The following is a 27,770-nucleotide window of genomic DNA, read 5'->3' as shown; positions in this document are numbered from 1 at the left end:
GCGTTTGAAAAATGTGCTCGATTGTGCACATGGAAAGCAAACGATATGGAAGATGATGTATGGCATAATTTAGAATCCTTTTCCGTAATTGACTAGTGGGTAAGAATATAGAGTCCGTTTGTATCTCAAGCTAGGAAGAACGTTTTATATTCTACATTTTTGATTTTCTACCAAACGAAGAAAAGTGCGACATTGCGCATGAACAATTATTGATCCGCAGCTCTGCCTACTAGGATTCATCACTAACGTCGTCATCATCATCATCGAATCACAGAATCTCGCAAACTGATGCCACTTGTGCGAGATGAATCTCGTATTATTGTACCGTGGGAGTTTTCACTTGTTTTTGGCCAATTGCCAACCGAAATTCACTGCCAAGCATGAGCGTGATGGAATGGGGTGATTTTACTTTTATTTTCCTCATTCCACACTACTTTATCCTGTTGAATTTCAGATAGCTAGTATAGCTTTTAAAGGACCTACTACAAGTTGGGCCGTTTTGCAATTTACCTCAATCTACGTCGTAGCAATACAAATTTGTGACGAATGTGGCCACACAAATGGAATCAATTTCACGTTCACCAGAACCGACACGAGTTTAGCCAACGGAAATTCTATCTTCAAACCCCGCACAGGGACCGTATTTTCCGCAATCCGAGAAACAGCGAACTAACCGCAGCACTGCGCGCGCGAGACTGGAATCTCCAACCCGTCGTAGCAAGCCGTAGCCCTTACTAACTACCAGCTCGGAGGGAAAGATAACGTCAACTGCTGCACACTCCAACGTGTGGTGGGGGGATTGTGGGTTTTTCACGTTCGGCGGGGGGTTGTAAACGCTCGCACAACATCGCGTTGTTGCGCTGGGATGCTATGATTTTTTCTCGCGGGAGAGAATTCTGAGGAACGTCGTGACCCGATGTGAAGCTCGCGAGATTTGTTGTCAACGATTTTTGTTCGTTTGAAATTTCATAAGTTTTATTCATTTCCATCTGCCTTTCGGTTCGTGTTACCGACTTTCTTTTTGCGTGAGTCATTCTTAATCTAATGACACTATTACTTCAAAAGCAACAAAATAGACTAACAATATAAACGTTTTCAGCTACAATCTCGCAACAGATACCTCATTATTCGTACATTTTATTAAATTTTCCACTTTGACATTATTCCACTGTAAATTTCGTGATCCGGCTACTCTGGAGTTGATGAGAAATACGCATACGGATTTAGCAAACAATTTATACTTTCGCTTTGCTGTCGTCGTCTTGCTTTGCACTGTCCTCCTTGCTTTCACCCACCTTCTCCTTGTTCCAACTGGTCAGGCCTTCCGGTAGAGTAGTGTCCTCCTCGAATGAGCCCGTGCCCTCCACGAACTCCTCGTAAGTGGACTTTTCGGGGAACGGCCGCTTACCAAGCAGCTCGATCATGTCGTCCCGGCTGAGCACTTCGTTCTTCAGCAGACGCTCGGCGACCTTCTCAACGTCGGCCCTGTGCTTCTTGAGCAACTCCGTTGTCCGCACGTACGCCCGGTCAATAAGTGCCCGCACTTCTTCGTCGATCAGCTGAGCCGTCTGCTCCGAGTACGGCTTCGTGAACATCGGATCGCCCGGCTGCGAGCTATCGAAGCTAACGTTACCGACCTTCTTGTTCATACCGAAGCGTGTAATTTGCGCGTACGCACTGTCGGTGATTTTCTTCAGGTCATCCTGAGCGCCCGTCGTAATGCGCTCGAAAAAGATCTCTTCCGAGACGCGCCCACCAAGCGTCATGCACATGCGATCGTACAACTGCTCCGTAGTCAGCAGATACTGATCCTTCGGCAAGTACTGGGCGTAACCGAGCCCTTTGCCACGGGGAATAATCGAAACCTTCAGCAGGGGGTCCGAGTGTTCGAGGAACCAGCCGCAAACGGCATGCCCAGCCTCGTGATACGCCACGGTACGCTTCTCTTCCGGAGACAGGACGTTTGTTTTCTTCTCCATACCCGCGATGACACGCTCGATTGCCTGCTCGAAGTGTTTCATGATGATCGTTTCGTTCAGATCACGTGCTGCGATCAGGGCCGCTTCGTTGCAAACGTTGGCTATATCCGCACCGGTAAAACCCGGCGTCAGCGCAGCCATCTTGCGGGCCAGATCCATCTTGTCCAGACCTGTCTTCAGCGGGCCCAAATGCACTTTGAAAATACTTGCCCGACCCTTAATATCGGGCGCGGGTACATAGATCTGCCGATCGAAGCGACCGGGGCGAAGGAGTGCCTTGTCTAGGATGTCCACTCGATTCGTTGCTGCCAGCACGACCACATTTGTCGTCGTGTTGAATCCGTCCATCTCGACGAGCAGTTGGTTGAGCGTGTTTTCCTGCTCGGAGTGTCCACCGAAGCTTTTCCCGCCACGCTTTCGGCCGACGGCGTCGATTTCATCGATGAACAGGATGCAGGGTGCGTTTTTGCGCGCCATTGCAAACATATCACGCACACGCGACGGACCCACACCGACAAACATTTCCAAAAACTCCGATCCTGACACGGTGATGAACGGTACGTTCGCTTCACCGGCGGTCGCCTTGGCGAGAAGCGTCTTTCCGGTACCGGGTGGGCCAGTGAGCATGGCACCTTTGGGAATTTTCGCACCAAGATCGATGTACTGTTGGGGGTTCTTAAGGAAATTCACAAACTCCATAATTTCGATCTTTGCCTCTTCACATCCAGCAACGTCCCTAGAAAAGTAAAAATAATAAGATAACAGCAAATATTCATTTTGTGTTTAACCACCTCACAACACTTACTTGAATCCGACGTTGATTTCATTAGCATTAATTAGCTTCGCGGTCGACTGCATTACTCCACCGAAAAGGCCACCTCCTCGTCGTCCTCCTCGACCGCCCATCATCTCCGACGATCGTCGCATCATGTACACCAGGAAACCGATTATCAGCAGCGTTGGTAAGAGACCCGTAAGGCTGGATGCCTCCAGTTCACTCCGATAGATGACGGGCACAAAGTTTACAGGCTCAATGTTCATGTCGGTCTGTGCGTTTTCCAGGTTTCTTTCGAAAGAATCCACGCTTCCGATGTTGAACCATAGGACACCCTAAAAGGATTTGAAAGAAAGGAAATAAAGTCTATTATCTTCAGATTGTTCGAGAGAAAGTGGCCGATGGAATAGATTATTACCGAAGAATCTGATGCATTGCCGGGAGTAAGCTTTACTCGCACCCATTTCTTGTTGACTACTTCCAGCTTATCGACGATGCCACGTGCGAGGTAGCTATGAATGAAGAAAATGTTATCCTCACTGTTTGTGCCTTTCCCGACAATTTCCACTCACTTATTAACGAACTCTTTCCAGGCAATTTCCTTGTAGCCCATCTCAAAGAAAGCGATGGCCGATATAAATGCCACACCGGCCAGAGCCCCGAATATCAGCATTTTTTCCTTATCCCCATCTTCTCCACCGCCGATCGGGCGACCGGAACCGCCGCTCCCACTCGAGCCGCCCTTGCCCCGAGCCGGCTGTGGCGAAAACATGCCCAAATTCCAATCGTTCTTCTGAGACGTCGCCCCGGGTGGAGGTTGACTGGGTTGTTGACTGGACGGTGGTGCTTGCTCCGGTGCTTTCCCATCGCTGGCGGCGCTTTGTTCGGCGTTGCTTGCCTGCTTGGAGGAACTCGCACCGGGAGGTTTGTAGTACTTTTCGAACCCTTTCGGTGGTTTCTCGCAGAACAGTTGTATGCGGTGGATGAATTCGTTCCACGTTTTATTGCTTCTCGACTCAAGGTAACTTAAGCTCCGGATAATCTGCGAGTGGAGTGGATCATGTTAGTGGCCACCGTTGGTCAGTTGTCCTGTGATGAATTCTTACCTGTTCACAGTCGGTTCCACTGACCGTACGGTGTGGTCTATTCAATCCGATCAGCACGGATTCGAGCTTCTTGGCCGTCGTTAACAAACGGTAAGCCATTGTAAAAGTACGATTTATATACTATACACCACTCATACAATTTCTATTACTTAATTGAACGGTAGCGTTCGCTTAAACATAATACACTTTATTACACAATCTTAGCAATCTTTCGTGAACGATGCGTGTTGATGAAATTCGGTCCACCAGTTTCGTGCGTATCAATGATGATGAAAATTCTCACACTGTGTGTGTGAGCTTTGCCATGGCTGACATTGGTGTCATAACAGTCCACTGACAGCCGGTGCACACATCAGTCCGTGATGCCAAAAGATTTAGAAATTTATTTCAGTACTCACGAAGACTTGTTAAGTTTAAATTCATGTGGCGCTCTTAAAAAATTGTCCATGATGCCCTTGGGGGATTCTAAACTAGCTTTTGATCGATTAGTAAAAGCATTCACAGTCATTTATACACGGCTAAAGAAAATATTTTTGATTTACATTCAATAGTAACCACATCCTAAACAATTGTGTTTTTGCTCTACTCTAAGTCAACTAGAGAACATATTTTATTTTTAACACCTTTTTACTAATTTAAATGTTTTTATTTCACTTTTATTTTAGTTATTTTCTGGCAACACTGTCTTTGTTATCTTCGAGTCATATGTTACGAAGCAGAGTGCAAAAGGGAATTGCACAAAAGTGATTGGAAATAGTCAAAGTGAAAAACACCAATGAGGCATGGTACGAAAATAGTGCGCAAAGTGTCAGTTCCGTAAACTCATCACAACAATAGTTTGTTATTAGCCAAAAACACCAACTCTCGCGTTTAGTTATGCGTTGAAATGTGCCTCTAGGTAGCAACTATACAACACACTTCGCATAGCCACCTGTGGCGGATGTAATTGTTGACCCAACGAGTGCCTGTTTCAGTTGGAGGAGACCCGAAAGCTATCAGCTTTATCACACCGCAAGGATTGCCCAAGTGCCCTTACAGAAGAATGGTGATATCAGCAGACCATGAGCGTAACGGGATCGCCGACTTCTTTACGCAAGTTGACCCTGAAGTGCGAAAAGTAACGCTCGCCATCGGAAACATCATCTCGAAAAACTCAATCAAAGAGATCACGTTGGAAAGTAAGTTGGCGATACGTGTAATCGCGTTGCACATGCGACTGGCTTGATATCATGCTTATCTCTGAATAATTTGGTGTATAGTTAGCGAAACGAGGCAGTTATTGGGAGCATTTGATTTATGATCGAAGGATTTGGTAGCTAATTGGAAGGATTAAAACACCTCATGACTTCCTTCGATAAGACATGTACTGTCACTTTCGCTTCGAGCATACACGGACAAATGTTCTTATCTCTATAATGATTATGCGATTTTTTTCGTTCTTGCAGAATCACTGAATGTTATGATGGAGCATTGCCGAGATGCCGGGACGTTGCTGGCGAAAAATATTGTTAAAGCAGAGTACCTCTACAAATACCTTCAAAGCTACAACATCAATTTACCTCAGGACAGTACAAAAGCGATGCTCATAGAGCACTGCTTGCAACTATGGAGACGAAAGTATGGCAATCCTGCGGACGTTTCAAATGTTCCATCTTCCACCGACCTACCGGGACCATCGTCTACTTCATATGCGTTTCCTTCAACCTCGGCCGATTCGAGTTCATCCAGTGGTACTACGCTTCAGAATCACATCGACAACTATAATGCCCTGGCAGCCGCTTCAAATGGCGTATTTTTCAGTGAAAATACCAACGGTCCCGGCGAACCTGAAGATGAACCGCCTGGCCTGGAGCAGTATCCGGTGAATTTGTTGGCGCTAGACTATACGGTTTGGTTTTTCCTGAAGTGGAATCGCAATTCATTGGATGAAACAGCCTTCTGGATTGATGCCACCTGCACGGTGATGCTCGAAATCAGCGAAACGCAGCAGGGCACGGAGCAAGTTTGTGGGCCTCAGGACATCATTAACTTGATCCTAAGTTTAAAGTTTCAGTACAGCTTTCAACTGGTTCCGAACATTATGTTCGACGGCTGCCAGGGGCGTATTATGGACTCGGAAGTGCTGGCACTGTCGTGTGGCGTGGTGTACAACAATCAACCTGGACCGGACAATCGATTTGCGTGCCTTGGCGAATTCGACACGCTGATCGCACTCCGGCGGGATCCGATGGAAAATAACAACTGGAAAGTACGGATGCTAAAGCTGTACATCAAGTACAAAAAAGTTGATAATCTGCCCGCATTGGCAAACAGTAAAATGCTCAACAATTGTCTTATGATTCCACTAACAATGGATATTGTTTAGGTAAAGCCTCAGATGGTAACATTCTTAGTTTTACGTGGTGTCGTTTCTCATAGTCAAACCTGTACTTAACTGAACCAATCCCCGATCGGTAATGTTTGTTCAAAATTTTTGTTATCAGCAATGATGTTTAAATGTCGACAAAAATTTATTAATAAATATTTTTGCGTAACTTTTATATTTGATTCTAAGCTCGCCTTAGAGAAAGAAATTTAATTTAATTTTCATTAATTGTGAACATTTCGTTTTAATGCAATACCACAGTATAGTTGTAACGTTAAAGCGTTACACAGCAGCGAGACTCACGATCCGGAGCTTAATAGTTTTCTATTCTTTAATACGAATTATTCGTTTGTTTCGGAATAAATACAACATTCTTACGAATATCGATGCTGCTGCTTACTGCGTGATATATTTGAGTTGTTACAAACATTGCGATGCTTTGAGCTTGAGTCTGAACCAGACCCTTCGGTTCGGATTCACAAATCCCATTCCTATTCGCACAACTCTAGTGAAACACGGTCGCAAAAATGGAGACGACTGCGGACGATTTGTTGTCGTTTAAAGAATTTCCGCTCATACAGGAAACAAGTGGAACCAGCGCACAAATAAACATTAACTCGCCGCAACGGACTTTAGGCAGCATCGATAGACAAGATGAAGACACTCCCAACGGTACGTGTTTAAGATCAAGCCATACCATCAACTCAGCTAACGTTCGACCTGTTCTACGTGGGGGTATCGGATAAGGCGACACCTCAGCAAAATCGTCATCTATTTTCAGTTTTGAATATTACCAAAAGTTCTTCGACGTTGATACCATGATTGTGGTTGATCGGATCGCCACATCCATGATTCCGAAACGAGCCCCATCGAACTATTTGCAGCTGAAAATAGCGACAAATCCGGATCTGTATGGACCAGTATGGATTGTTTTGACTCTGGTAGGTCGAAAAATACCCATTGTGCATTTGAATGATGCTAACGAAAGTATTGTTTTACAATAGATTTTTGCCATCGCCATCTCTGGGAATATGGCTAGCTACCTTCAGAACACAGGAGATCATCATTGGCGATACAATTTCCATCTCGTATCCTATTCCGCTACGGCCATCCTTCTCTACACGTTAGTGGTGCCCTGCGCTTTGTGGGCATTTTTGAAGTGGAGCACACGGCCAACCGAACTCGATGACGAAGAAGACGAACCGCTTACGCCCAGCCTTTTATCGTTGGTCTGCATATACGGTTACTCGTTGGCTATCTACATTCCAGTTTCTGTGCTGTGGACCATCCAAGTACGTAAATAACACTTCCTTAATATCCTTTGTGGTGAATAATGGACTAACTTTTATGTTTGCAGGTTTCTCTTTTCCAATGGCTGTTGGTTATTACCGGAGCGTTTCTGTCCGGCTTCGCACTTCTCACGATACTGATGCCGGCGATAAAAAAATCCAAATATTCACTATTCGTGGTGCTAGCGATCGAAGTAGCTCACTTCGCTCTGGCGGCGGGTTTCATGCTCTACTTTTTCCACGCACCCGATTCTGTGGTTGGCCCCGTGGAAGAGCCAGTGCACAAAGCCGTCACGAGTGTCGTAGTAAATACGACAGTGCATAAGAGTTCTTGAAAATATGATATCAATTTTTCCCAAGTAGGTAAGCATGAATAGTAGGTAAATCAATCAATATTAACGTTAACCGATGTATCCACGTGCAAATAAACTTGCCTGCTCTAATCCCAAGCGTTGAATCAATTTCCTACATTTTCGAGAAAAAAAACCATTGGAATCCACAGGAACTCGAGTTTGTTGACAGACAGAACCGGCTGTCATTTCAAGTAGGCGACATCGTATCAAAATATCACAACAAGAAAGTTTTGTTTTCCCATCGCCGGTTCCTATTTTACGACACGACGATGGTTATTGCCATAGGATTCGAAGGAAGTGCAAATAAAATCGGCGTAGGCATCGTTCGAGATGGGGAAGTACTCGCCAACGAACGTGAAACGTACATAACCCCACCTGGTGAAGGCAAGTGAAGGAATGCATCCCGAACTTTCAGAAACAACCATGTGTTTACGTTTCTGATATTGTAGGATTCTTACCTAAGGAAACGGCTCAACACCATCGTTCTCGAGTGCTTGCTATCCTGAGACGGGCTCTGGATGTTTCCAAGCTCTCGCCGGAGGATATCGATGTCGTGTGTTACACCAAAGGGCCGGGTATGGCTCCACCGTTGCTGGCGGTGGCAATCGTAGCGCGAACCATTGCGCAAATATGGAACAAGCCTATCCTGGGGGTCAACCATTGTATAGGCCACATTGAGATGGGGCGATTGATAACGAAAGCCGTAAACCCGACGGTACTGTACGTGAGCGGGGGAAACACGCAAATTATATCCTACGCCTGCAAACGGTATCGAATCTTCGGGGAAACCATCGATATTGCGATCGGAAATTGTTTGGATCGATTTGCTCGCATCATTCACCTGTCCAACGATCCGAGCCCCGGGTACAACATTGAGCAGATGGCTAAAAAGGGAAAGAACTACGTCCCGTTGCCGTACTCGGTGAAGGGTATGGATATGAGCTTCTCGGGCATACTTTCTTTCATCGAGCAGAAAGCCCGACCGAAGGGAAAGCAAGCTAAAAAGCAGGCCAATGCCGAGGAGGAAAAGTGGACCGATGAGGACCTTTGCTTTTCCCTCCAGGAGACGTTATTTGCGATGCTGGTTGAGACGACGGAGCGTGCCATGGCCCACACGGGATCGAATGAGGTACTGATTGTCGGTGGCGTAGGATGCAATGTGCGGTTGCAGGAAATGATGGGAATAATGTGTGAGGAACGGGGTGCAAAGATTTTCGCCACCGATGAACGGTTCTGTATCGACAATGGAGTGATGATTGCCCACGCCGGTTGGGAAATGTTTCGTAGCGGAACGCGGATGGCCTGGAATGATGCGACAATAACGCAACGCTTCCGCACGGACGAGGTGGAAGTCACATGGCGAGATGATTAACGAAAACAATAAACTAAAACGATTGATTCACAGGATAAACTACTATTTAATGCACATTAGATTTCACAATTCGCGTATAAACTGGGGCTGGCCGGTTTACCGATGTTCATCGTAACTTGAACCGTCGGCTGTTCGTTACCTTCCGCCACACGGTATCTGCTCTCGCGGCCAACTTTCAGTTTGATTGGAACCTTGGGAGCAGGCTTTCCAGTTTCACGTGCGACGAATTCTTTCAGCAGTGGTGGCAAGTCGATTTCCCGAGGGAATATCTTCTCCTGACGTTCTACCAGTTTGCAGTACGACTCTTCTTCGTGTTTCGCCAATAAGCGGTAGTCCGCCTTGTAGGATACACTTTCGATCTGCACCAGATTTGGACTCTTTTGCCCACGGAATGTTTTCTCCACCGTTACTCGCACTTTTCGGGCGGGTTCCTAGAAAGCAAAGACAAACATTCATTTCATTCGAACAATAATTGTCTCAATTGCTGTTTGTTTCTCACCTCATTCGGTAGGGCTTCCACTTTCACTATTTTCATAAAACTCGGCTCCGGATAACGCTCGAACATGCTACGCACCACGATGCGACCAACTCCAAAGTTTTTAAGATTACCCACGATTTCCCACAGCGTTTTACCACGGAAATCGTTCGTCCGACCGATGTATTTTATCGTTGCCATGATTATGGTGTGATTTCACAGAAATGTGTACCAATTTTCTGTACAGAAATTATGTAAACTGTAGGACAACAACAATACCGCCCGGCAAACGTAAACATGTCATGAGTTGTATTTAGTCAAGTTGAGTTGAGTTTGAGTCAAGAGTTGTACTTAGGACCTAAAACTTGCTTGGATTGAATTGGAGAGTAAAAAGGGAAGGAAAAAGGATGGGTAGAAAGGTGCTGTTGAAGTTAAATTTGCACTTGTAGTCAAGCTAAAAATTGAAACAAGTGAAAAACATGAAAAAATGATCAATATGCTCATGGAGCATAACAAACGACTTATTTTTAAATATCTTCTAATTCGAGAATTCACAATTTTCCCCTCTTCTGCAATTTTCCCCTTTTTCTCGCAACAACCGGTTCTCTGAAATGACCTTCAAAGGTCATAAATCACCGAACGAACCGGTTAAGCCGTAAATACTCCTAGCGCCATCTGGTGGGCTCACTAGCGTCATCTAGGAAAACAAGACATTAAACTACGTTAGTTTCTTAGATTCACCGTAGATGGAGCTGTGTAATTACAGTATTTTTCACTCTAAATTTTTAAATACTAAAATTTATCTTTCTTTGGTTTTAGTAAGCGTTTTTAGTATTTTCACGAGATTGCCTCTCGTGAATTTTGCAAAAAAATAAAATAAAAGAAAATAAATAACACACATGTATTACAAAGATACGAATAAATAAAATAATTTATTCATGAGTAGGTATTCTTCGTTACTACTACCACAATGTACATAATATAGCTCGTCAAAGTCGTTCTTACAATTCGAATGCCTGCACAGCATCGTACACTTTAACTCCAGCTGGATACGCTCTCTGTATTCTTGTCCAGCTGAAGAAGTAGACAGTATTTAGTTGTTACGGAAACAATCGCACTCTACTACCACGTGATCGTGCGACCTTCGCCATCACCGCGTGGATATCTTCCTCTTACACTAAGCTACTACACGCTGGTTCGATGAAATAAATAAACCTAGGCTAACCATCGCAGATTAGAACCGTCCACGGACCTGATTGATCCAGTCCAGGTAGTGGGCCACCTTAACGTACACTCCGGGCACGTTGGCTTGACCGCATCCAATACCCCACGAAACCACTCCGACCACCTGCCAGACGCCGTTTCGTTCGCACACCAGCGGACCACCACCGTCACCCTTGCACGCATCCTTGCCCTCTTCACCTCCCGCGCAAAGGAAGCCCTGGTTCAGATTGTACGAGTGGCCGAGGCGAGTCTGGCGAAGCTGATTCTGGCACTGGTAATGGTTGACGATCGGAACGTCCACCTCCTTCAGGATGTTCTGGTACTTGCCGTAGTCACCGAACGCGTCCTTGCCCCAACCGGTCGTCCAGCAGCGTTGGCCCGAGAAGTCGGTAAACTTATCCGGCAGACAGGCCGGTGCAATGTGCGGGGCGCTCGTAAGATCTACCGGTCGGTCCATCTTGAGGATTGCCAAATCGTTATCCAGCGTGCCGGCGTAGTATTCAGGATGCACTTGCACCGAGATGACATCCCGCTCGATGTACGGATAGAATTCGACGTCATGGTTCACATCCCATTCGCCGAGTCGAACTCGAAGATCAAACCCGTTGTAACTAATGTGCGAGAAGACAATAGGTTATTATTAGCAGGCAATCGATAAATCCACCATATTCCAGTGATACTTACGTCTTCACACAATGAGCAGCGGTAATAATGTACAGGTTATCGATGAGAGTTCCACCACAGACGTAAACCGATTCTTTCGGGTCCTTCTTCAGGATGGCCACCTGCCATGGGTATTCGCCGAACTCACTGTCACCATCGATGTAGACCGGATTCTTGATACGTCCATTGATGCCCTGCGCGTTGCGAACACCGCACTTGCCCAGGTTCTGGTTCGGAGGATTACGGTACACCGGACGGCGGCAACACACCTGACGTCCACTGCATTGCTGTTGCTGCTGTTGTCCGGGGCGTGGTCCATAGTAGGCTTGTCGCTATTATCAAAACGTGAAAGATATTGTTGGTATAAACATCGTTCAAACGGATACTTAAGAGAGCGATATTATCCTCTTCCTTCCAAAGTTCCTTATCAGACCACACAACACCTTAGACTCTTTTGCCATTTCGTCCTGCGTAAAGTGCGCGCCCACCCTCCAAGTACCTACCTTTTCGGTGGAGAAAGACTTTTCCTGCACCGAGGCCGCCCCGCCAGCGTCCGTTTCTTGGACCTCTTTGAGGGCGCTAGCCGATTCGCTCGTTTCCAGCGACTCCGGTACGCTAACGTCAGTCGCACGACGACGTCGACTGTTCGGGAAGCTAACCATGGGACTTCCCTCGGCATATCCCGGAGCGGGCGTGGGTACGTTCTGCGTGGGAGTTGAAAAACCGCCGTTACTTGCCACATCCTGCGCAACGTTCTGATAGTTCTGGTACTGCCGACCGTACTGCGCCCTGTTCTGATTGATATCGTTCGGTGCGTTCTGCGGATAGACGGACTGGTACTTGAAGTTCCCAGCCGGACGGTACGCGTTGCTTTCACCCTGGAACGTCACATTGGTGCTGCGGCCCAGCTCCACGCCATCGTATTCCGGTGCGACCGAGGAAGCATCGCGGAAGAACGGTGGCCGTGGTCCGACCCCACCGAACGGAGGGGGTCCGAAAGCTCCAGGTCCGCCGGGCGGAACGAATGGTCCCGGACCACCGACGAACGGTGGTGGCCCATTAAAGCCAGCTCCTCCACCGTAAACCGGTCCCGGAGGCTTGGTGTAAATAAGCTCCGGTCCACCATGACCGTGGTGGGGACCGAACGGGGGCGGGCGGGACAAAATCGGACCATCGATGTATGGCGGCGGTGGTGGCCCATGCACGTGGTGCGGATGATATATCGGTGGAGGCCGTGGGTATCCATGGTGCGCATGGTAATGTTCGTGCTGGTTGAACACGTGGAATATGTTTTGCTTCTTCGCGGCCAGCAGACCGCCGATCTTGTGCACAATGTTCTCCGTTGGAGTGACGTGTAGGTTCACGAGCGGTTTCAGTACCTTGTCCCCATACTCGTCCTTGGTCACTTGCAGCGACACGAGCGGGTTAACGTTCAGCAGCCCGAGATTCAGACCGTTCGCACCGATCGAACCGAAGTACGGATTCGGTGCCGGATGGGGCCCGTACGGGTTGAGCGGGTAGCCGGAGGGGTACGGCAAACCGAACGACACGCCAAAGGTGGGGACCACCTTCTTGTCCCCACCACCACCACCACCACCTCCCAGCAGACGCTAAAACAATACAATTGGGTACAAAGGTAGACAGTTGACACTATTTTAAAAAAAAAAAACCTCCGTCTCACACACACAAGCTCACACACACACACACACGCACAGAAAAGGCACACATACAACACACGCACCACATGCATAGGCTGTTCCGTCGACCGTGTTAATAATAGGCAAGCGTGGTCTCCCATTAAGAACCCGTGCCGCACGGCGTCTATGAATGCGAAGGCGTTGTTTGGTTCCGGATGTGTGTTTCCGTTTGTTGTGATGTTGTGACTGTACAGGTGAGACAAGTCCTTTCCCCCCTTTTCTGGGTGGCCAGGAGTGCCTCCTAAAGCGGCCACTCCACAAAATTCCGAATTCCGAAGAGATCCGCTGACTAGCAGTCATTCTGTCTTTGTGTACCGTTTTAGTGATGTCCTTTGGTTGGGGTGGGTGGAATCGATCTTCAAACGAGGTGGAGCTGCTGTGATGGTCAAATCTTGTAGTCTCCCCTATTCTAAGCATCCAGGGCGAGTTTTTTCCCAACCCTCCAAGCTTACCCGCGATAGAACCTTGTTCTCCAAAAAATCGTCTCTTTGCCATAAGCAAGAAACAACATCTCCCCCTTTATTTGGTGGTCCATTTGGTGTTGTCCCAGGCAGTTAAGGAGTTAGGAAGGAGGTTAGGAATTAGGGTGTGGTTAGTGTTCGGGGAGGGTTAAAACAGTGGACCCTCCCTCCGGTTGGTTTCGATTTGGTTTTCTGTTTAGTGTATTGCAAGCCGAACGGAACAGGGTTAGCATGAAATTTTGTCTTCAATCAGATCAGTAACGGGGTTAACAGTACCAGAACTCCATTCTTGTGTTCTTCCTACTTACCGGTTCGATGTTAGCCTTGTCCTTGGCGTTGTCGCTCGATTTGCTCTCGGCAGCGGCCTCACGCTTGCTGATCTTCTTGGTCGCTGTGCTGGACGAGTCGGTCGTGGCATTTTTCGGTACACGAACCACCGTCATCGTGCCATTGCCATCGGTAATGACCACCTCATCGGCGGTGGCAGCCTCGATATCGGTCTTCAAGTTACGGGGATCGAGCGGAAGAATCAAATCGTCTTTGCGACCGATCACATCCTGCGCCGGACATTGATCGTACGGGACGCACACGCAGTCTTCGATGCCGTTGTTGGCGAACTGGCTATACTGGCCACCAGCGTTGGAGCCGAACTGACCTCCATTCGATCCGAACTGACCACCATTCGAACCGAACTGACCTCCATTCGATCCAAACTGACCTCCATTCGATCCAAATTGACCTCCAGTAGACCCAAGCTGACCTCCATTCGATCCAAACTGTCCTCCGTTTGACGCGTACTGGCCATTGTTGTACTGGCTGCTGTACTTGCTGTAGTTGTTGCCGGCGAAAGTTCCCAATCCGTTCGATGCCGCCGGACCCTTAACGTTCAGTTCCTTCTTGTACAGCGCTGGGTTGGACGAGTGGAATCCGCCACTGTTGACACCCTGGTAAGCCGAACCAGTAGATTCTCCACTGTACAGCGAGTTGCTGGAGAACTGTGCCGGTGCCTGGTTGTATAGGCTCTGACTACCGCCACCCTGGCTAAACGAGGTTCCAGAAGGTCCTTCAAAGACCGGCTTCGTCTGAGACGCGTACACCGGTGATTGACCGAAACCGTTGTTACTGTTGACACCCTTCAGCTCCTTGTAGTCAAAGTCCACCCCGGAAAGGGGAGAGAATCCGTTGCCACTGGAAATGCCGGACGTTGTGCCGTAGACACCGCCAGCAGAATAGACGCCACCACTGGAACCACTTGATCCTCCGACAACGGCTGATCCACTCAGAACCGAAGCGGCCACCGGAACGGGATTGTTCACGACGACCGTCTTCGAGTCGGCGGCGCCATCGATATGGTGGTAATGGTGGTGAATGTGCTGCTCAACCGGTTTCACCAGTGGTCCCTCGTTGATGACGATGCCAGGCTTGGAGAACTGGTGACTCTCGTACACCTTCTCACCCGCTCCGATGTGCTCGAACTCGAAGGGTGGCGAATCGGTTTCGTAGATCGGACCGAGCGGCTTCGACGGATAGGCCGAGGCGTAGCTGGGGCCAGCGAACGAGTTCGGAGGTCCCCCGAATGGTGGTCGCTGCTGGGGTGCAGCGAAGCCAACCTTGTGTTGCGCCTGGTTAGGGACGGGCATCGGCTGAGGCGGTCCATAGGGACCCTGATGTTGCGGTTTCGGGGGCAGACCACCTTGCTGCGGAGGTGGCAGTGGAGGACGCTGTGGGTACTGCTGTGGGTACTGCTGCGGGGGCAGTGGCGGAGGAGGTCCACGGACTGGGGGTCTCGGACGGGGTGGTTGCTGTTGGGCGTAGATTGGATAGTATGGGCGCTTGCCCTGAACCGACTCGCACTGCATCAGGCCAAGTTCGCAGAGCTTCTCCTTGATGACGTTCCGTGCCTGCGAGTCGTCCGCATTCTGGATGGCCTCTTGAACAGACGGATCGCTGTACACCTCGTCGAACCCTTCGAGGCTACGGCCCTGGCGGCCGCCTTCCAGAATGAAGTTCAGTATGTCCTCGTCGCCAACCTCCGTCACGTTTTGCTGCGAAGCGGGAAGGACTCCCTCATCCTGGCGCTTCTCACGCACCTTTTCCGCACCCTGCAGCCCATCCTCCAGTGGCAACCAACCCCACTCATCTGCGCCGCTGACGGCCACCGTCGACAGCACTAGCAGCAGTGCTGCGGATATTACCAATCGCATCTTCGTTCGGTTCAGTTTACGACTGTAAAAAAACAACGCAAGTGGAGAAAGAGAGAAAAAGAAACATAAATATCAACAGTTGCTAATCGCCACTACGCACCGGAAGTGTTTTGTGCGCCACCAGCGCCTCACTTCCATGTTCCGACCAGCGACCAAACACCGCGGAAGTTGACCACCGGACACACTGGGAATCCGTACTCGGACGCGTGCTTCAATGGGGACTTTGTTGCTCGGGGGGGCTTTTGCCAACCTTCTCCTATTACCTAACGAACACAGTGGCCAACTGCGATGTTGTAATAACACTCACATCTCATAACTCACGCTTCGTTGTCTCTTTCTCAAACGAACGGAAGGTTGGCTGTGAAGTGATAAATGTGAAGGCGAAAGTGATCTTCACCGCGGGTTGAGTTCGGTATGGACGATGATTAAATTATCTGCCGCTTTGTTCGACGTGTGAAAAATATAAAGAAGTACCGATGGAAGAAGTTGAACTTGCGTGACGATCTATACCCCTAGAGAGGTAAAGTTGTTTATCTGTGTGTTTCATTATCAACTTGCCTACAAGAACATGACATTGTTTTCTGGATGAACCATCCATTCAGCTAAGTTGACCATTTTATCAAATACAATGTACCGCCAAAGAAACACTTTCACTAAGTGGAAGAAAACAAAACATCGTTGTCACAATTTAATGCTTCGTTTGTTATAACCCGAGGGAAGGCAATTTGGGTGCTTGTTTGCGGAAGTAACAAGAACGGTGAAAAGTGGTCTCTTTGACCTGCCCGGTGCATCACTTGCAAGATAAACATGGCACCGTACCGCCAATGGTCGTTTGCAAGGAAAATTGGTCTCGGGATCTCGGCATCTCGGCCCAGCGAACCAGAAAGAAAATGGAAACATTAGCATAAAACACAAAGCCCGAGACCTTTTAGTTTTGATCCCGTTCGTTCACTCGTGCATTCAGCGACGGTTGAGGTAACGGCAAACAATAACCTTTCGCCCCACCGAGCGGGGAGAGAGGGGGGGGGGGGGGGAAGATATGTTGTGTGGAGTTTTAAAATCTTATGCATCCGCCCTTCCCGGTGGATGGTGGCCTCGAAAATGTTAATAAAGAAAATCCACAACACAATGGCATGTGGGAAAACGAAACAAGACTTGGTGTATGTGAAGGTTTTTTGGCAAAATGGTACCCCTTTAGCAACAACATCAACGAACCGGTTGCTCCGGTAAGGAGGCGCCAACTATCAAGCGCTTAGATAATGCACTTGAAAGCAGGAAGAATCGTTAAATGCTCCGGAAAAGCGTGCCAGACGGTTGCGGTGGGTGCCGTAAAACTTTTACTTTTACGCGAGCCAAGATGAAACGAAGACGATAGTAGAAGGCTGCGAAAGCGATCGTTTTATGATCGCGTGCAGGAACTTCAGTGCAGATACACTGTTCCTCTCGAGAAACAAAGAGGATGAGTGGTGAACCTTCGCTAAAAGAGTTGATCTTGAGCATGAATTAATCCGAGAGATCGCGCGCTATTGTTCTTGGAACACTATTTCAAGAAAACCTATTTGCTTGCACTCACGAGATGAGATTAAAACATCGTCTGTAAACAATTGGGAGAGATTTTTTATTTTTTAATGAATCAAGATCATCAACTAAAAGGGGTTAAGTGCGTCAATGTAGCCATCATCATGATCATGAAGATAACTATGATCAATGCAAATGCCCTAATTTTAAAGTTTATGTAAAAGGTCAAAGTCTCCTTTTAAAAAAAATGTTGTGTCCTCTCTCTTGCTGAAACGGAACCGGAAGCTACAGAAAAATGTGTTATCCAAGTTTATTGCAGATTGGCACAAACTTCCCGTCCGAATGTCGGTTCATCCTGACTCCCTTCTAAGGAAGGTAGTCGCACTTTCGCAGGCGGAGTTCGTCGTCACCTCTGAAATGAGGTCGTGTCCTCGCCCACGGACCCTCGCACCTCCCGGCCGTCCCGGCTTGGTTCGTCCCTGTATATTACATTTACCGTTCCGATGTCGTCTGGGTTGCATAACCCGTCGACGCAAACCGCTGTCCCGCGCAGATGATTGCGTTAACTCAACTTTTTCGCTTTCGAGTGTGTGTGTATTTCTTGTGGTTTTTATTTATTTCCCTACCCTCTCCTAGTGTTAACTTCTAGTAATTTTGCGTACGATGCGAAGGTATACACCTACGCGATCCCGCTGACGAGCGTCAATGGCCGTTTCTGTCCATTTGGCGAATGGTGCAACTTGTGGCTGCTCGTGGGTGCGTTTATTTGCGTGAGATTTTGCCCGGATCCGGACGAAAACGGTGAACTGGCGATGGCCTGGTGGTGTTGAGGATATGGAAAAGTGAAATTGAATAATTTCCTTATCCACCCCTTTTTTGGGAGAACCACGTCGGGTTCGAGATTGTGGATGGTAAATCTTGAGCGTGGGAGGATTGTACAACAACCAACGGCTAGTCAAACAATTGCGGAACATGGAGCAGGTCACGTTTCTACTTGTGGGACAAAGAAGGTAGCATTTCTCATGGTAGACAGTCAAATGGTATTTTTTTTACAATTTCTTGAATTTTTTAACTTTACTCCAACAGATTTACATACAATGATGTCGCTCTTAATTTTTTAATGATTTTATGGTCGATTATAAAACTTTCCCGGAAACATGTTGACTTAATAAGCAATTTTTAGAGTAACTTCCTCTACATTCAAATAAATAAACATATAGCATTCGACACATATACCCTTTATACATTCAACTCTTGCAAAAGCATAACGGTTTAATAAAAATATCCTAATCAATCTTGAAGAAACCAAACACGAACCAGAATGTTGCCGTTACAAATGAGATTAAAATGAATGGGTTCGAGCTTCGAGCAAATCATCCTCTTAGTATGGATTAAAATTCTCCAAAGTTCAAAGAACTCACACCGGGCACAACAAAGCCCAACCACGTACGGCAAAGAGAACAGTTATGAAACTTTCCCTCGCCGTGCGCTGCCAGATGACATCATCGGCGCACGGGGTAACGAAACCTTTCCCTTTCGTCTTGGACGAGAGTTTTGATTGCATCTTCCAAACGAAACCGGCCGTTAATCGTTTCCACGTTTTGTGTACGATCATAATTCTTTCGTTCTGTAAGCTAAGCACCGTTATACCAATTTTTTCGTTTCTTCGAACATCGATCAACGGTGGAGGCTGGGCGAACATCAGTTTGCGGTACCGAATGAAACCATTCTCAGGCGGTTGAACTCACGATGCTTTTACCAGCCACTTGCACGGTTTGATGATCGTGTTTTGATTTAGCTTTCAATAACTTTTTGCCACAAACCTTTTTGTTTCGCTTTTCCTGCCAGAAGCTCGACGCCTTCTTGGGGAAATGTTTCCTCGCTCAGGCGTGTCACTGCAGTTTTCGAACCGTTTTTCACTTTGTCACACTTGGTCACGGATGCGATTTCGGTATGTTTTCACTTTATATATTCACATTCACTCGGCTCGAAAGGTTCGCAATTTCTTCCTCGCTAAACCAACGTACCCAATAATCCTGGGCTTTCACTGTGGCGATCGGACTACCATTTGCTGCCACTGCACCTGGTCGGCTGCACTACTCGAACTGACTTCGGCCAACGGCAACCGGATTGTTTTATAGAACCCCACCGCGCCACGGCGAAGCGGCGAGAAAAAAGGGTAAAAAACCTTGCCGATCCGCGGCGTTCCAAAACCGAGCTTCATTTGTTTACCTTTCCCGCTCTTACGGTTCCCCCGCTTCGATTCCGATCGAGCCACGTCTTTCTTTCTCGCTTGCTACGGGCGGTGCCGGTCGGCGGTTTTTCGCCACGGAACACTCACCACGAAAACCCGGTTACAAGATCCGCATCCGAAGCCGAGACGTCGGATTCAAGAAATTACCGTAACCGAATTGAGCGAGTGAAGCAGACGAAGGGGAGTGAAACGAAAGGAAAAGCGTCTCGATTACCCGCATACACACACACAAACGTAAGACAGTGGTCCATGTTTTCCTTTTTTATTTGGGAACCGTTGGGAGCTGGAGCGAAACGTGCCCCGAACGTAAGCCCCAAACGTTTCCAGGAACGGGCTGGCCTCCGGGAGATCTTTACCATCGAGGGCGTATGTGTGAGTACTTTCTCTTTCACTACCTCCTTCGCGAGACAAAGACGCTGACGCCAAGATGACGCCGTTCGTCAACACTTCTCCCGCCTTCCCGGGTGCACGCCGGGTTGTCGCCGGAAAGGAAGAACGGCACAACCCGAGCATGAGGGGGGAAACCAAGTGTAGGCTGGGATCGGTGGGGGGTTTGGGAGGGAATGGTTTATTGACATCATGAGCAGCCGACTTTCGTGGCGAAGGCTGCTCCTTCCCGGGGGTGGGGAGAAAGATTACGCTACATTTTGCCTAAACCGAATCGCAACCGCATCGAACATGTTGACCGCGTGAGCAGGCATTACATGAGCAGATGAATCATCGTGATTGAATGGAGAAAACAAATTGAGAGAAAAAAAAACACATAAAATGAGCCACTTCCGAAATTTCGACCGATAGCTGAACTGCTGGTAGCGGATGACTTCAGCGTCGCTTTTCGGGTTCCTCGCTCTACGAAGCGTTGAAGTCTTTCGTACGCGATCGATAAACAGGCCCGTCGGACTGCTTTGATTTTTTGTGCTTTCTTCGGAAACTGACCTACAAAGGCCGATGGCACTTTTCTTATCCCTTTTTCTTTGTTTTTCTGTCATATCGGTTTCAGAGTAAGTAGATAAAATGCTGTGTTTTAGTTTGATTTTTTAGCTTTACTGTGTCACATTTTTGCATTGTTTCATGTATACATTGGTTGTTGTTGTTTGAAAATAAATACTTTTTAAATAAAATAAATGCTTTTCATCAAAAATTTTGGAAAAATGATAAAATGTTATAAAATGAAAAAAAAATCTGAGAAAGTTTAAAGGCACCTTCATCATAGTGTATTGATTCCAAATTGCAATTAGTGTTGTTAATGCATTAAATTGGATATTCATAATTTTGTTACTAAACATAATTTGATATAGATGATCCTGTGTTATGGCATTTAGCAATCTTTGCAAAAAACAGCTCCAACCTTCCTGGAATCTGTCCCATTAGCATTCGCTCTGTGATCTGAGCCCGGGTCTTCCACCAACAGCTAGCGTCACCTTCAGTCCCGGATGTTGGTTTGCAATTTCGCCATCCAGACATCAATGTCCCTGCGTGTCTGCACAATTTAAAACGCAAACCACCGTGCTGCATTTCAGAATGCAACGAGCAAATGTAATAACATGTTTAATAGTTTGCCCCCAATCGTTCACTCGGGCTCGTAACGAAACGTGCTACACGATCCGGGATTTGTTTCGCCGGCAAGGATCCCCATTGCAATACAGCTTAAAGCCGTGTGGAGAAAGATTATGCAATTCGCCCTACGGTCCGCAGACGGTGGCGGTGTGCGTCAACCCGACTGTCCCATGCTGGAAGCGAAAGAAAGGTAAAGGTAGTGAGAGTTTCGCCAGATGGATAGCTTTATGGTAGCGATTTGTGCTTCTCCGGTGCCTTTTGACCATGACACGACGCCGGCTCGGTCGAGAGGATTCCTTTGCGTTAATGCAATCGTATCTCCCTTTTGTTGACGGCGTCATGAAGGCCGGACGGAAATGTATTTTAAGAATTGTCCTAGTGAATGTTTGTAAATAGCGGACTACAACTTTTTACGCCGTGTTTTAAACCCATTTTTGCTGATAACAAGCGTTTTTTAGCTTGATTTGAAAACATATCATTTTTCAAAATCAAAAATTTGTGTACTTAACAAGATAAACTTAAAAAAATAAATTTATTTTAACTATTTAAATAAATTTTGTTCATTTTGAAATCTGACGTTCCACGTTAACCTAACGTTCCACGTTAGAAGTGAACAAAATTAAATGTTAGGTAGTTTATCAAATGCATAGAGAAATTCTTTTATGAGTTTGACAATGATAATAGTAAAAATAAAACCAAATTTACAACACGTTAATCGTTTACAACACACGAAAATCGTTTGTCAATGCAACATAATTTTTAATAATTTAATTCAAGGTGTATCACCTAACAAATGAAGGCTCGTTCCGTTTCAAATCCTGGAGACCTATACGAACCGGACACAAAACTCAAATCGAGGGCATAACCGGCACGGTTCACTACCCCCGTGCGAAAAGCTCATTGCTTTAGTTGAAAAACTAGCTCACCTCACCAGCTGATGACGTTGGTGGGTTTGTCGTAACCGAAACACTCGCTGGACAGCTGCAGCTCGATGGATTTCGTTTCGTTGAGGTCGCACAACGCCGGGGTTTTCCCGGCGAGTTTTCTATTGCACCCCAAAGCAATTCGCCAATCTCGGTGTTTGTACCGGCATCGAACTCGAACTCCAAAACCCCTCCAACGGCACGCGACCTAATGCCACCCGGACGAGTCGATGATTGTTGTGGTTTGTAAGAAGGTTTCTTGCCGGAGCGTCTGGGTTTTTCCCGCGTTCAGCAACATCTTTCGTGTACTACCGAGCTTCGATGCGGCCGAGCAGCGATTGCATAACACGGATCTACTCGATTCATTCATAAATCCACTTCACTGCTTCTGCCGGCTGACGCTTTGGGGTGTGTTGGATGGGTCCGCTGCGCCATTTCCATACGTAGTTCCTAGAAACAAGACGAAAGGTCTCGGATTTACGCGAGGGTGCGTTACTTTTGGTTTCCTTCAGATCCGTGTGGTAGGAGGTTCGCATTGTGGCCATTTCCCCAAGGTTCCTCTCGGAACGCGGGGTCCAAGAAATTCTGCTCCGCTGGAAATCCCGCCAATTGTCTGCGCAATGCCGGCTGCAAAACCGTGCACGTACCGCACGGTGGCCTCAATTGAACCGTGGCGCTGGTAACGAGCACGTTTTCGGTGCGGTCGATGGTCACGCTATCGCACTACTCGTATCATCATCAACTTCGACGCATACACACATTGTTCATCGGATCGCGATCAACGCGCCCAAGTCACACGCCGTGCGGCCTTCGGGAATCTGAGGTGCCGATGTTATATCATCCGCGTGCACGGTTTGTTTGTCGTTGCCGGTTGAACATTGATTTAATATTTAACGCATGCATTCGTCACCCAAAATGGAGTGGACTTATGAATCGGGACAGAGGAGGATGAATAATTGAAGGGTTGGTTCGTTGATGTTATACTTCTGCAGATACACAAATGTTTCAAGGTTAAAGCATAAAGATCTTAGATGTTGGGTTGATTTAATGCTAGCGTATCAAGCAACAAACAGGTTGTTGATACATTAGAAAAATATTTGCGAGATCTTGACACATCTATTTAATTTTAAAAGATAACTTAACGAGGATCGGCAAACTGCTTGAACATATTTAGAGTTAAAAGTAAAATCAAAAACAGACAATATAGTTTCAAAATTAAAAAGAACAGGTTATGATACAAGATTTTAGATCATGAAACTACGCAATAAAAATGATTACATTCGTAGTAAGAATATTAGGTCATTTGACTCAAGGATATTTAATGTTTTTTTTTTTATCATTCAAATAAGTTTAGTATCAGGAGAGCGTATGGAAAACTTTTCAGTGAAATGTATTGAAAACTGAAAAAAAATTAAACTATATTTACTAGTATCATTAAAATTTTTATTGCATCAAATCTATGCGTATTATTGGAAAACAATTCTCACATTAAACAAGACGAAAACATGATAAAATGATATTTACTTTTACTTTTCCCGTTACTTTGACACTTCTTTCCGTTACGTTTGTTTGTGGTTTCTTGTGCTTCTTAGCTTTTGTGTATGGTTATATGTTTCGTTTGGTTTACTTTGCTTTAAATCTTTTGGCTGTCCAGTTGGACCATTGGCATTCGCTTTTCTGTTTAAGTAGGTATGTGGCTGCGTGTGTCAATCGGTTCTCGAATAAGTGTGTTGTTTTTGCCCTTACCCTATAATAGGTTCTAGTAGAAAAAAAAAACTTTTCACACTAAACTAAACCAATCCACAAAGCATACGTTTGTCATACAATTGTTTCGAACATATCGAATAAATCATAATGTTCTGTTTCTATTTAAAACCACTTCTTTTGCCCCTCGAACATGGTTTAATGCAAAATAAATGTTTAAAGATTAAAAAAAGATCATCGAGAAACCGATGGTTTTTGCTTGGTTTTCTGTTTAAAAGAATCTTGTTCGCATGTCTTTAAAAATCGATTCATTGCAAGATGTCACTCACTTTTCCGTGTTGTGATACCTACTCTACTCATTTGCTTCACTGCGGCTTATGTTTGCTAGTTTCTTATATCTACTATCAAATTTGTGTAAGATCCATTTCTAGTGTGGCGTGTGTGTCCGGTGTGTGGCACGAGGTTTTCTTTGTGTGTCATATTTGTGTTCGCCCTTTCCGGGCCCGTTTATGGCGCGTGTAGATGAGAATTGTGTTTGAAATTGGAATAAAAATTCACTCTTTAAATCCTATACCTCGAAACAACTTTGTTCCACTTGTGCACTAAGATATTTTTTTGTTTTGTTTTAACAATATGTTTAATTTAATCGAAATAATTCGAGAATATTCGTCTGTTTTTGTTTTGTTTTTCAAATTCTATCTAAATGGAACGAACGACATAGATTAGAATGTATTGAATGAAAACGCGGGGTGGTGCAGGTTGGGTGTGCGGGTGTGTGAGAAAGAGATTTAGGGATGAGGTGGTTTGGAAAAAGGGTGAGTGCCATTTTTCTAAGCTTTTTATGACATTTCAGCCCGAAGTCAAAGGGCATTTGGTATGGTTTTTTAAAAAGTACTACAATTTGTGATTTTCAGCAACATGTCCTTATAGCTAACTTTACTTCGAAAGGTCCCAAGATGACAACGTTCTACGCAACAAACTCCTTCACAGCGGCCGTCGCCGTGCCGATACAGAACACTCCCACTAGGGTTTGGTGAAGAGGGACAGAAAGAAATTGTCCATTTGCAAAATTACGAGTAATTTGTCCATTTGAAAATTGTGATTAGTAACGGGGGAGTTCGATCGGGATGAAAGTGAGGGGGATTGAGAGATTTTAGAATATGTTACGATTACTACGCCCACCCGACTAGAGCACCCCGGGCCAGAAGGGTTTCGTTACACTAAAGAACACTAGAGCACCGAACGCCAGGGCCACCGGTGGGCGCCGGAAGTGACCGATCAGGTTCGTCGAGCGCGCCTTGCCGGTGTTGCAAAGCGACTTCTCGCAGCAGCTCGTGCACGCGTACAGCTTCGTCCGTTCGCCTATGATTATGCAACCCGCCTCGCAGCTGCTGATGCAGCGACGCTCGAGCGACCACAGCTTCGGCGTCGAGGTAGAGTTTTCCGTGCTGGTCGTGTAGGAAAACTGCTTGACCTGAAAAGGATGGGAAGGAAATTTGTTACTCAGTGAAAGCTGATCAAAATTACATTTTAGATTATTTATATAATATTTTTGGCCACAAAAAGCATGACAAAAACGAGTTAAGCCTCATTTGGCTTATCACCAATTTTAATTTCTTATCATATAATAATTCGAATAAACCTTACTTTTTCCCTAATATTTCACTGCTCTATGTTATAAGATCTATCTTCCATGCCATTCATAGAACTGTCTACCGTCAAACCTAAATCTTATCATAATTCAATTATGATCCTTTAATTTACCGCTCGCAACTGACGTCATTCGTAGCCCAAAATTAACCCGGCAAACAGTAGCGCTTCCAGGCCCAACACGTTTGTCAATAACACTCCATCAAAATATATGAGAATCGCGCGGGAAGGATAGATGGTCCTCTGGTTGACCTTATCGATTCGGGTTTTAATTTATCTCTCCTGTGACGGAACGTTCCCCCCAAAAATGCTCCCCGTTTGCCGGAAGCTTCCTAGCGTTATCCTGAACATTGTGTTTGTGTGTTTGTGTTTATGTACCGGAGGGACAGTAAATAGAACTCGCTCGCCAGTCGTCGCACAGTAAGTGCAAAATTTATGGCAGTAAGTAAGTGTGGATGAAACATTCCAAAAATAACCCGATACCGTACCGCCTCGCCAATGTTGTCAGACAGTCTCAGCGGGTTTGTGTTTCCATTGGGACGATCCTAGCAGGCTCCGCTGCAGCGATGGGACGTTGTTGCACTGTTTACTGTGTCGTGTCATACGAAACCGTTTGTCAAATCGCGAAACTCTCCCACTTTTTTCCCTCAACCCTCCACTGTCCTGTTCTATTCACCTCCGGCTCTCGGTGGTTGTCAACCTGTACCATGCTGATGATGTTACACGCGGTTGCCCATTGCCCTATATTCGAACACATACACGTACACGTGCTTTCACATACTATCTTTGACATTTATGATCCTGATGCGTCGAACGAACCTGATAGCGTAACCACCATTAAAATCGGGATGGTTGGTGGCTTCGACAGAATTCAGACTTACCATGCAGATAAATTCCTCCGTGTTACACTTTTTAACGTAGGACGCATTATTTCCGGACGACAGCTCGATACACGCCTCGCCATCGTCGGTGGCGTTGCACGAGTAGCACCAGAGATCATTAATCTTCTCCGTTGCAGCTGATGTCTTATGTACAGTGTTCGTTAGGTACTGCGATCGGCCTGTACGGGTGGCGGGGAGAGAGCGAGAGACAGAGGGAGAGAGTTACAAACGACACCACATTAGAAGACCGTATTTTGACAGCACGTAAACTACCCGAACAACTGGGAAGGGAAACCGAGGAGGGTGTGCATGCGAAGGTGCAGCAGGGGGAGATATTGCCGCAGGACACGACTTACCTAACTCAAGCAATCCCATAAAGACAATTGCTATTATAATTGACATTTTTGCTTCATTCTGCAGTGAGTGAATTTCGGCAAGCAAACCGACTGCCGTGTCGCGCAGTGCTGCCCACATAGGCTGCAAATGATGTTTCCTAAACCTCCACACCGTCACCACCACCACCACTCCTACTGTAAAAAAGCTCCTTTGAATGAAGAGCCACGACGTCTCCTCGGTTTCGAAAATGATGCCTCGATTGTCGTCTTTCCTTTCACGTGCAGGAATGCGCCTGAATGTATGCCAAGCAATGCTTGTTGCTCCCAGCGCACTAACGTTTACTATTCCAGTGCCAGCAGGGCCGCGGGGGCTTCGGGATTCGCTGAGGAAGATCAAACTGACAGCGTTCGCTCCCTTTGTTCACACTGCATAGGAAGGATACGCTGTGCTTCGCGTAGATTGTGTAATGATGGCGACTACAAACATTCCTTGGATCACATAACGATGCGTGAAGCAGGAGAGGAAGAACACCCACGAGCAAGCAATTCCTTCGTTTGCTTGATACTTCCGGAGAGGTGCGAGGGGGATGTCCCCTTTTTTCAAATCCTCACGTTCAAACACACAAACAAACACACACCAGCCACGGGTGCACGGTTTGCTGCCTTCGCTAATAAACACAACCCCACAGCGAATCGTTCCGCCTCCTACAATTACTTTGATCCTGTTGGAGCCACCATCGTTCCTTTGCAACCCGTTTCGTCCAGCTGGACACCTAGCTGGAAGCAGCGATTTGTTCCGAACGAGCGACCGAACGCAGGACTGCCAGCGAAACCGACTGTGTGCAGAGTGTGGCAAGATTTACATCCGCACATATGCACTGCTGCGGGGCAGCCTGACCCCGTGCAGTAGCGTTGACGGAAAAATGAACAAGGACCTGGCAGGGTGTTCATCCTTCCGTCAGGATGACACTGCTGGAGCTGGAAG

At 46.7% G+C, this 27,770-nt stretch overlaps 7 protein-coding genes across 7 annotated transcripts; 3 read left to right on the top strand and 4 right to left on the bottom strand.

The window, feature by feature from the left end:
• Positions 1-1,004: 1,004 nt before the first annotated feature.
• LOC131282993 (AFG3-like protein 2) lies at positions 1,005-4,063 on the bottom strand. The gene is made up of 5 exons (XM_058312552.1): positions 3,861-4,063; positions 3,327-3,796; positions 3,173-3,266; positions 2,785-3,089; positions 1,005-2,715 (listed from the first exon to the last, which is right to left on the bottom strand). The coding sequence occupies exons 1-5, from the start codon at positions 3,957-3,959 to the stop codon at positions 1,236-1,238; spliced, it is 2,448 nt and encodes an 815-aa protein (XP_058168535.1). The 5' UTR covers positions 3,960-4,063; the 3' UTR covers positions 1,005-1,235.
• Positions 4,064-4,617: 554 nt separating this feature from the next.
• Positions 4,618-6,400, top strand: LOC131294869 (uncharacterized). Its single transcript, XM_058322923.1, has 2 exons — positions 4,618-5,038; positions 5,306-6,400. The coding sequence occupies exons 1-2, from the start codon at positions 4,903-4,905 to the stop codon at positions 6,223-6,225; spliced, it is 1,056 nt and encodes a 351-aa protein (XP_058178906.1). The 5' UTR covers positions 4,618-4,902; the 3' UTR covers positions 6,226-6,400.
• A 352-nt stretch (positions 6,401-6,752) lies between these two features.
• Positions 6,753-7,955, top strand: LOC131280999 (protein YIPF1). The gene is made up of 4 exons (XM_058310251.1): positions 6,753-6,897; positions 6,973-7,166; positions 7,230-7,517; positions 7,583-7,955. The coding sequence occupies exons 1-4, from the start codon at positions 6,753-6,755 to the stop codon at positions 7,847-7,849; spliced, it is 894 nt and encodes a 297-aa protein (XP_058166234.1). The 3' UTR covers positions 7,850-7,955.
• A 118-nt stretch (positions 7,956-8,073) lies between these two features.
• On the top strand, positions 8,074-9,271 carry LOC131282938 (tRNA N6-adenosine threonylcarbamoyltransferase). Its single transcript, XM_058312485.1, has 2 exons — positions 8,074-8,251; positions 8,317-9,271. Exons 1-2 carry the CDS (start codon positions 8,137-8,139, stop codon positions 9,237-9,239), a joined length of 1,038 nt encoding a protein of 345 aa, XP_058168468.1. The 5' UTR covers positions 8,074-8,136; the 3' UTR covers positions 9,240-9,271.
• Positions 9,268-9,992, bottom strand: LOC131282939 (uncharacterized). Its single transcript, XM_058312486.1, has 2 exons — positions 9,739-9,992; positions 9,268-9,670 (listed from the first exon to the last, which is right to left on the bottom strand). The coding sequence occupies exons 1-2, from the start codon at positions 9,913-9,915 to the stop codon at positions 9,296-9,298; spliced, it is 552 nt and encodes a 183-aa protein (XP_058168469.1). The 5' UTR covers positions 9,916-9,992; the 3' UTR covers positions 9,268-9,295.
• A 956-nt stretch (positions 9,993-10,948) lies between these two features.
• LOC131285905 (uncharacterized) lies at positions 10,949-15,963 on the bottom strand. The gene is made up of 5 exons (XM_058314762.1): positions 14,520-15,963; positions 14,068-14,477; positions 12,105-13,211; positions 11,623-11,933; positions 10,949-11,549 (listed from the first exon to the last, which is right to left on the bottom strand). The coding sequence occupies exons 1-5, from the start codon at positions 15,961-15,963 to the stop codon at positions 10,949-10,951; spliced, it is 3,873 nt and encodes a 1,290-aa protein (XP_058170745.1).
• An 8,188-nt stretch (positions 15,964-24,151) lies between these two features.
• Positions 24,152-27,128, bottom strand: LOC131293952 (uncharacterized). Its single transcript, XM_058322001.1, has 3 exons — positions 26,807-27,128; positions 26,451-26,629; positions 24,152-25,393 (listed from the first exon to the last, which is right to left on the bottom strand). The coding sequence occupies exons 1-3, from the start codon at positions 26,922-26,924 to the stop codon at positions 25,106-25,108; spliced, it is 585 nt and encodes a 194-aa protein (XP_058177984.1). The 5' UTR covers positions 26,925-27,128; the 3' UTR covers positions 24,152-25,105.
• Positions 27,129-27,770: the final 642 nt, after the last annotated feature.

This window comes from Anopheles ziemanni, chromosome 2 (genome assembly GCF_943734765.1).
Source record: "Anopheles ziemanni chromosome 2, idAnoZiCoDA_A2_x.2, whole genome shotgun sequence".
NCBI classification, from domain to species: domain Eukaryota; kingdom Metazoa; phylum Arthropoda; class Insecta; order Diptera; family Culicidae; genus Anopheles; species Anopheles ziemanni.
Note: the sequence above shows the minus strand (reverse complement) of the source record. Positions and strands in the feature narration are given on the sequence as shown.

What these genes read in the sequence shown, in the direction of transcription:
- LOC131282993 (XM_058312552.1), bottom strand. Translation starts at nt 3,959, where the DNA reads ATGGCTTACCGTTTGTTAACGACGGCCAAGAAGCTCGAATCCGTGCTG. An exon ending in TGGAAAGAGTTCGTTAATAA is followed by an intron (nt 3,267 to 3,326) that starts GTGAGTGGAAAT and finishes CTTCATTCATAG; the next exon opens with CTACCTCGCACGTGGCATCG. An exon ending in GAAATCAACGTCGGATTCAA is followed by an intron (nt 2,716 to 2,784) that starts GTAAGTGTTGTG and finishes TTACTTTTCTAG; the next exon opens with GGACGTTGCTGGATGTGAAG.
- LOC131294869 (XM_058322923.1), top strand. Translation starts at nt 4,903, where the DNA reads ATGGTGATATCAGCAGACCATGAGCGTAACGGGATCGCCGACTTCTTT. An exon ending in CAAAGAGATCACGTTGGAAA is followed by an intron (nt 5,039 to 5,305) that starts GTAAGTTGGCGA and finishes TCGTTCTTGCAG; the next exon opens with AATCACTGAATGTTATGATG.
- LOC131280999 (XM_058310251.1), top strand. Translation starts at nt 6,753, where the DNA reads ATGGAGACGACTGCGGACGATTTGTTGTCGTTTAAAGAATTTCCGCTC. An exon ending in TATGGATTGTTTTGACTCTG is followed by an intron (nt 7,167 to 7,229) that starts GTAGGTCGAAAA and finishes GTTTTACAATAG; the next exon opens with ATTTTTGCCATCGCCATCTC. An exon ending in CTGTGCTGTGGACCATCCAA is followed by an intron (nt 7,518 to 7,582) that starts GTACGTAAATAA and finishes TTATGTTTGCAG; the next exon opens with GTTTCTCTTTTCCAATGGCT.
- LOC131282938 (XM_058312485.1), top strand. Translation starts at nt 8,137, where the DNA reads ATGGTTATTGCCATAGGATTCGAAGGAAGTGCAAATAAAATCGGCGTA. An exon ending in CATAACCCCACCTGGTGAAG is followed by an intron (nt 8,252 to 8,316) that starts GCAAGTGAAGGA and finishes CTGATATTGTAG; the next exon opens with GATTCTTACCTAAGGAAACG.
- LOC131282939 (XM_058312486.1), bottom strand. Translation starts at nt 9,915, where the DNA reads ATGGCAACGATAAAATACATCGGTCGGACGAACGATTTCCGTGGTAAA. An exon ending in TGGAAGCCCTACCGAATGAG is followed by an intron (nt 9,671 to 9,738) that starts GTGAGAAACAAA and finishes TTTGCTTTCTAG; the next exon opens with GAACCCGCCCGAAAAGTGCG.
- LOC131285905 (XM_058314762.1), bottom strand. Translation starts at nt 15,963, where the DNA reads ATGCGATTGGTAATATCCGCAGCACTGCTGCTAGTGCTGTCGACGGTG. An exon ending in AGTCTTTCTCCACCGAAAAG is followed by an intron (nt 11,934 to 12,104) that starts GTAGGTACTTGG and finishes TTTTGATAATAG; the next exon opens with CGACAAGCCTACTATGGACC. An exon ending in GCTGCTCATTGTGTGAAGAC is followed by an intron (nt 11,550 to 11,622) that starts GTAAGTATCACT and finishes CTCGCACATTAG; the next exon opens with TTACAACGGGTTTGATCTTC.
- LOC131293952 (XM_058322001.1), bottom strand. Translation starts at nt 26,924, where the DNA reads ATGTGGGCAGCACTGCGCGACACGGCAGTCGGTTTGCTTGCCGAAATT. An exon ending in TATGGGATTGCTTGAGTTAG is followed by an intron (nt 26,630 to 26,806) that starts GTAAGTCGTGTC and finishes CCACCCGTACAG; the next exon opens with GCCGATCGCAGTACCTAACG. An exon ending in CGGAGGAATTTATCTGCATG is followed by an intron (nt 25,394 to 26,450) that starts GTAAGTCTGAAT and finishes CATCCTTTTCAG; the next exon opens with GTCAAGCAGTTTTCCTACAC.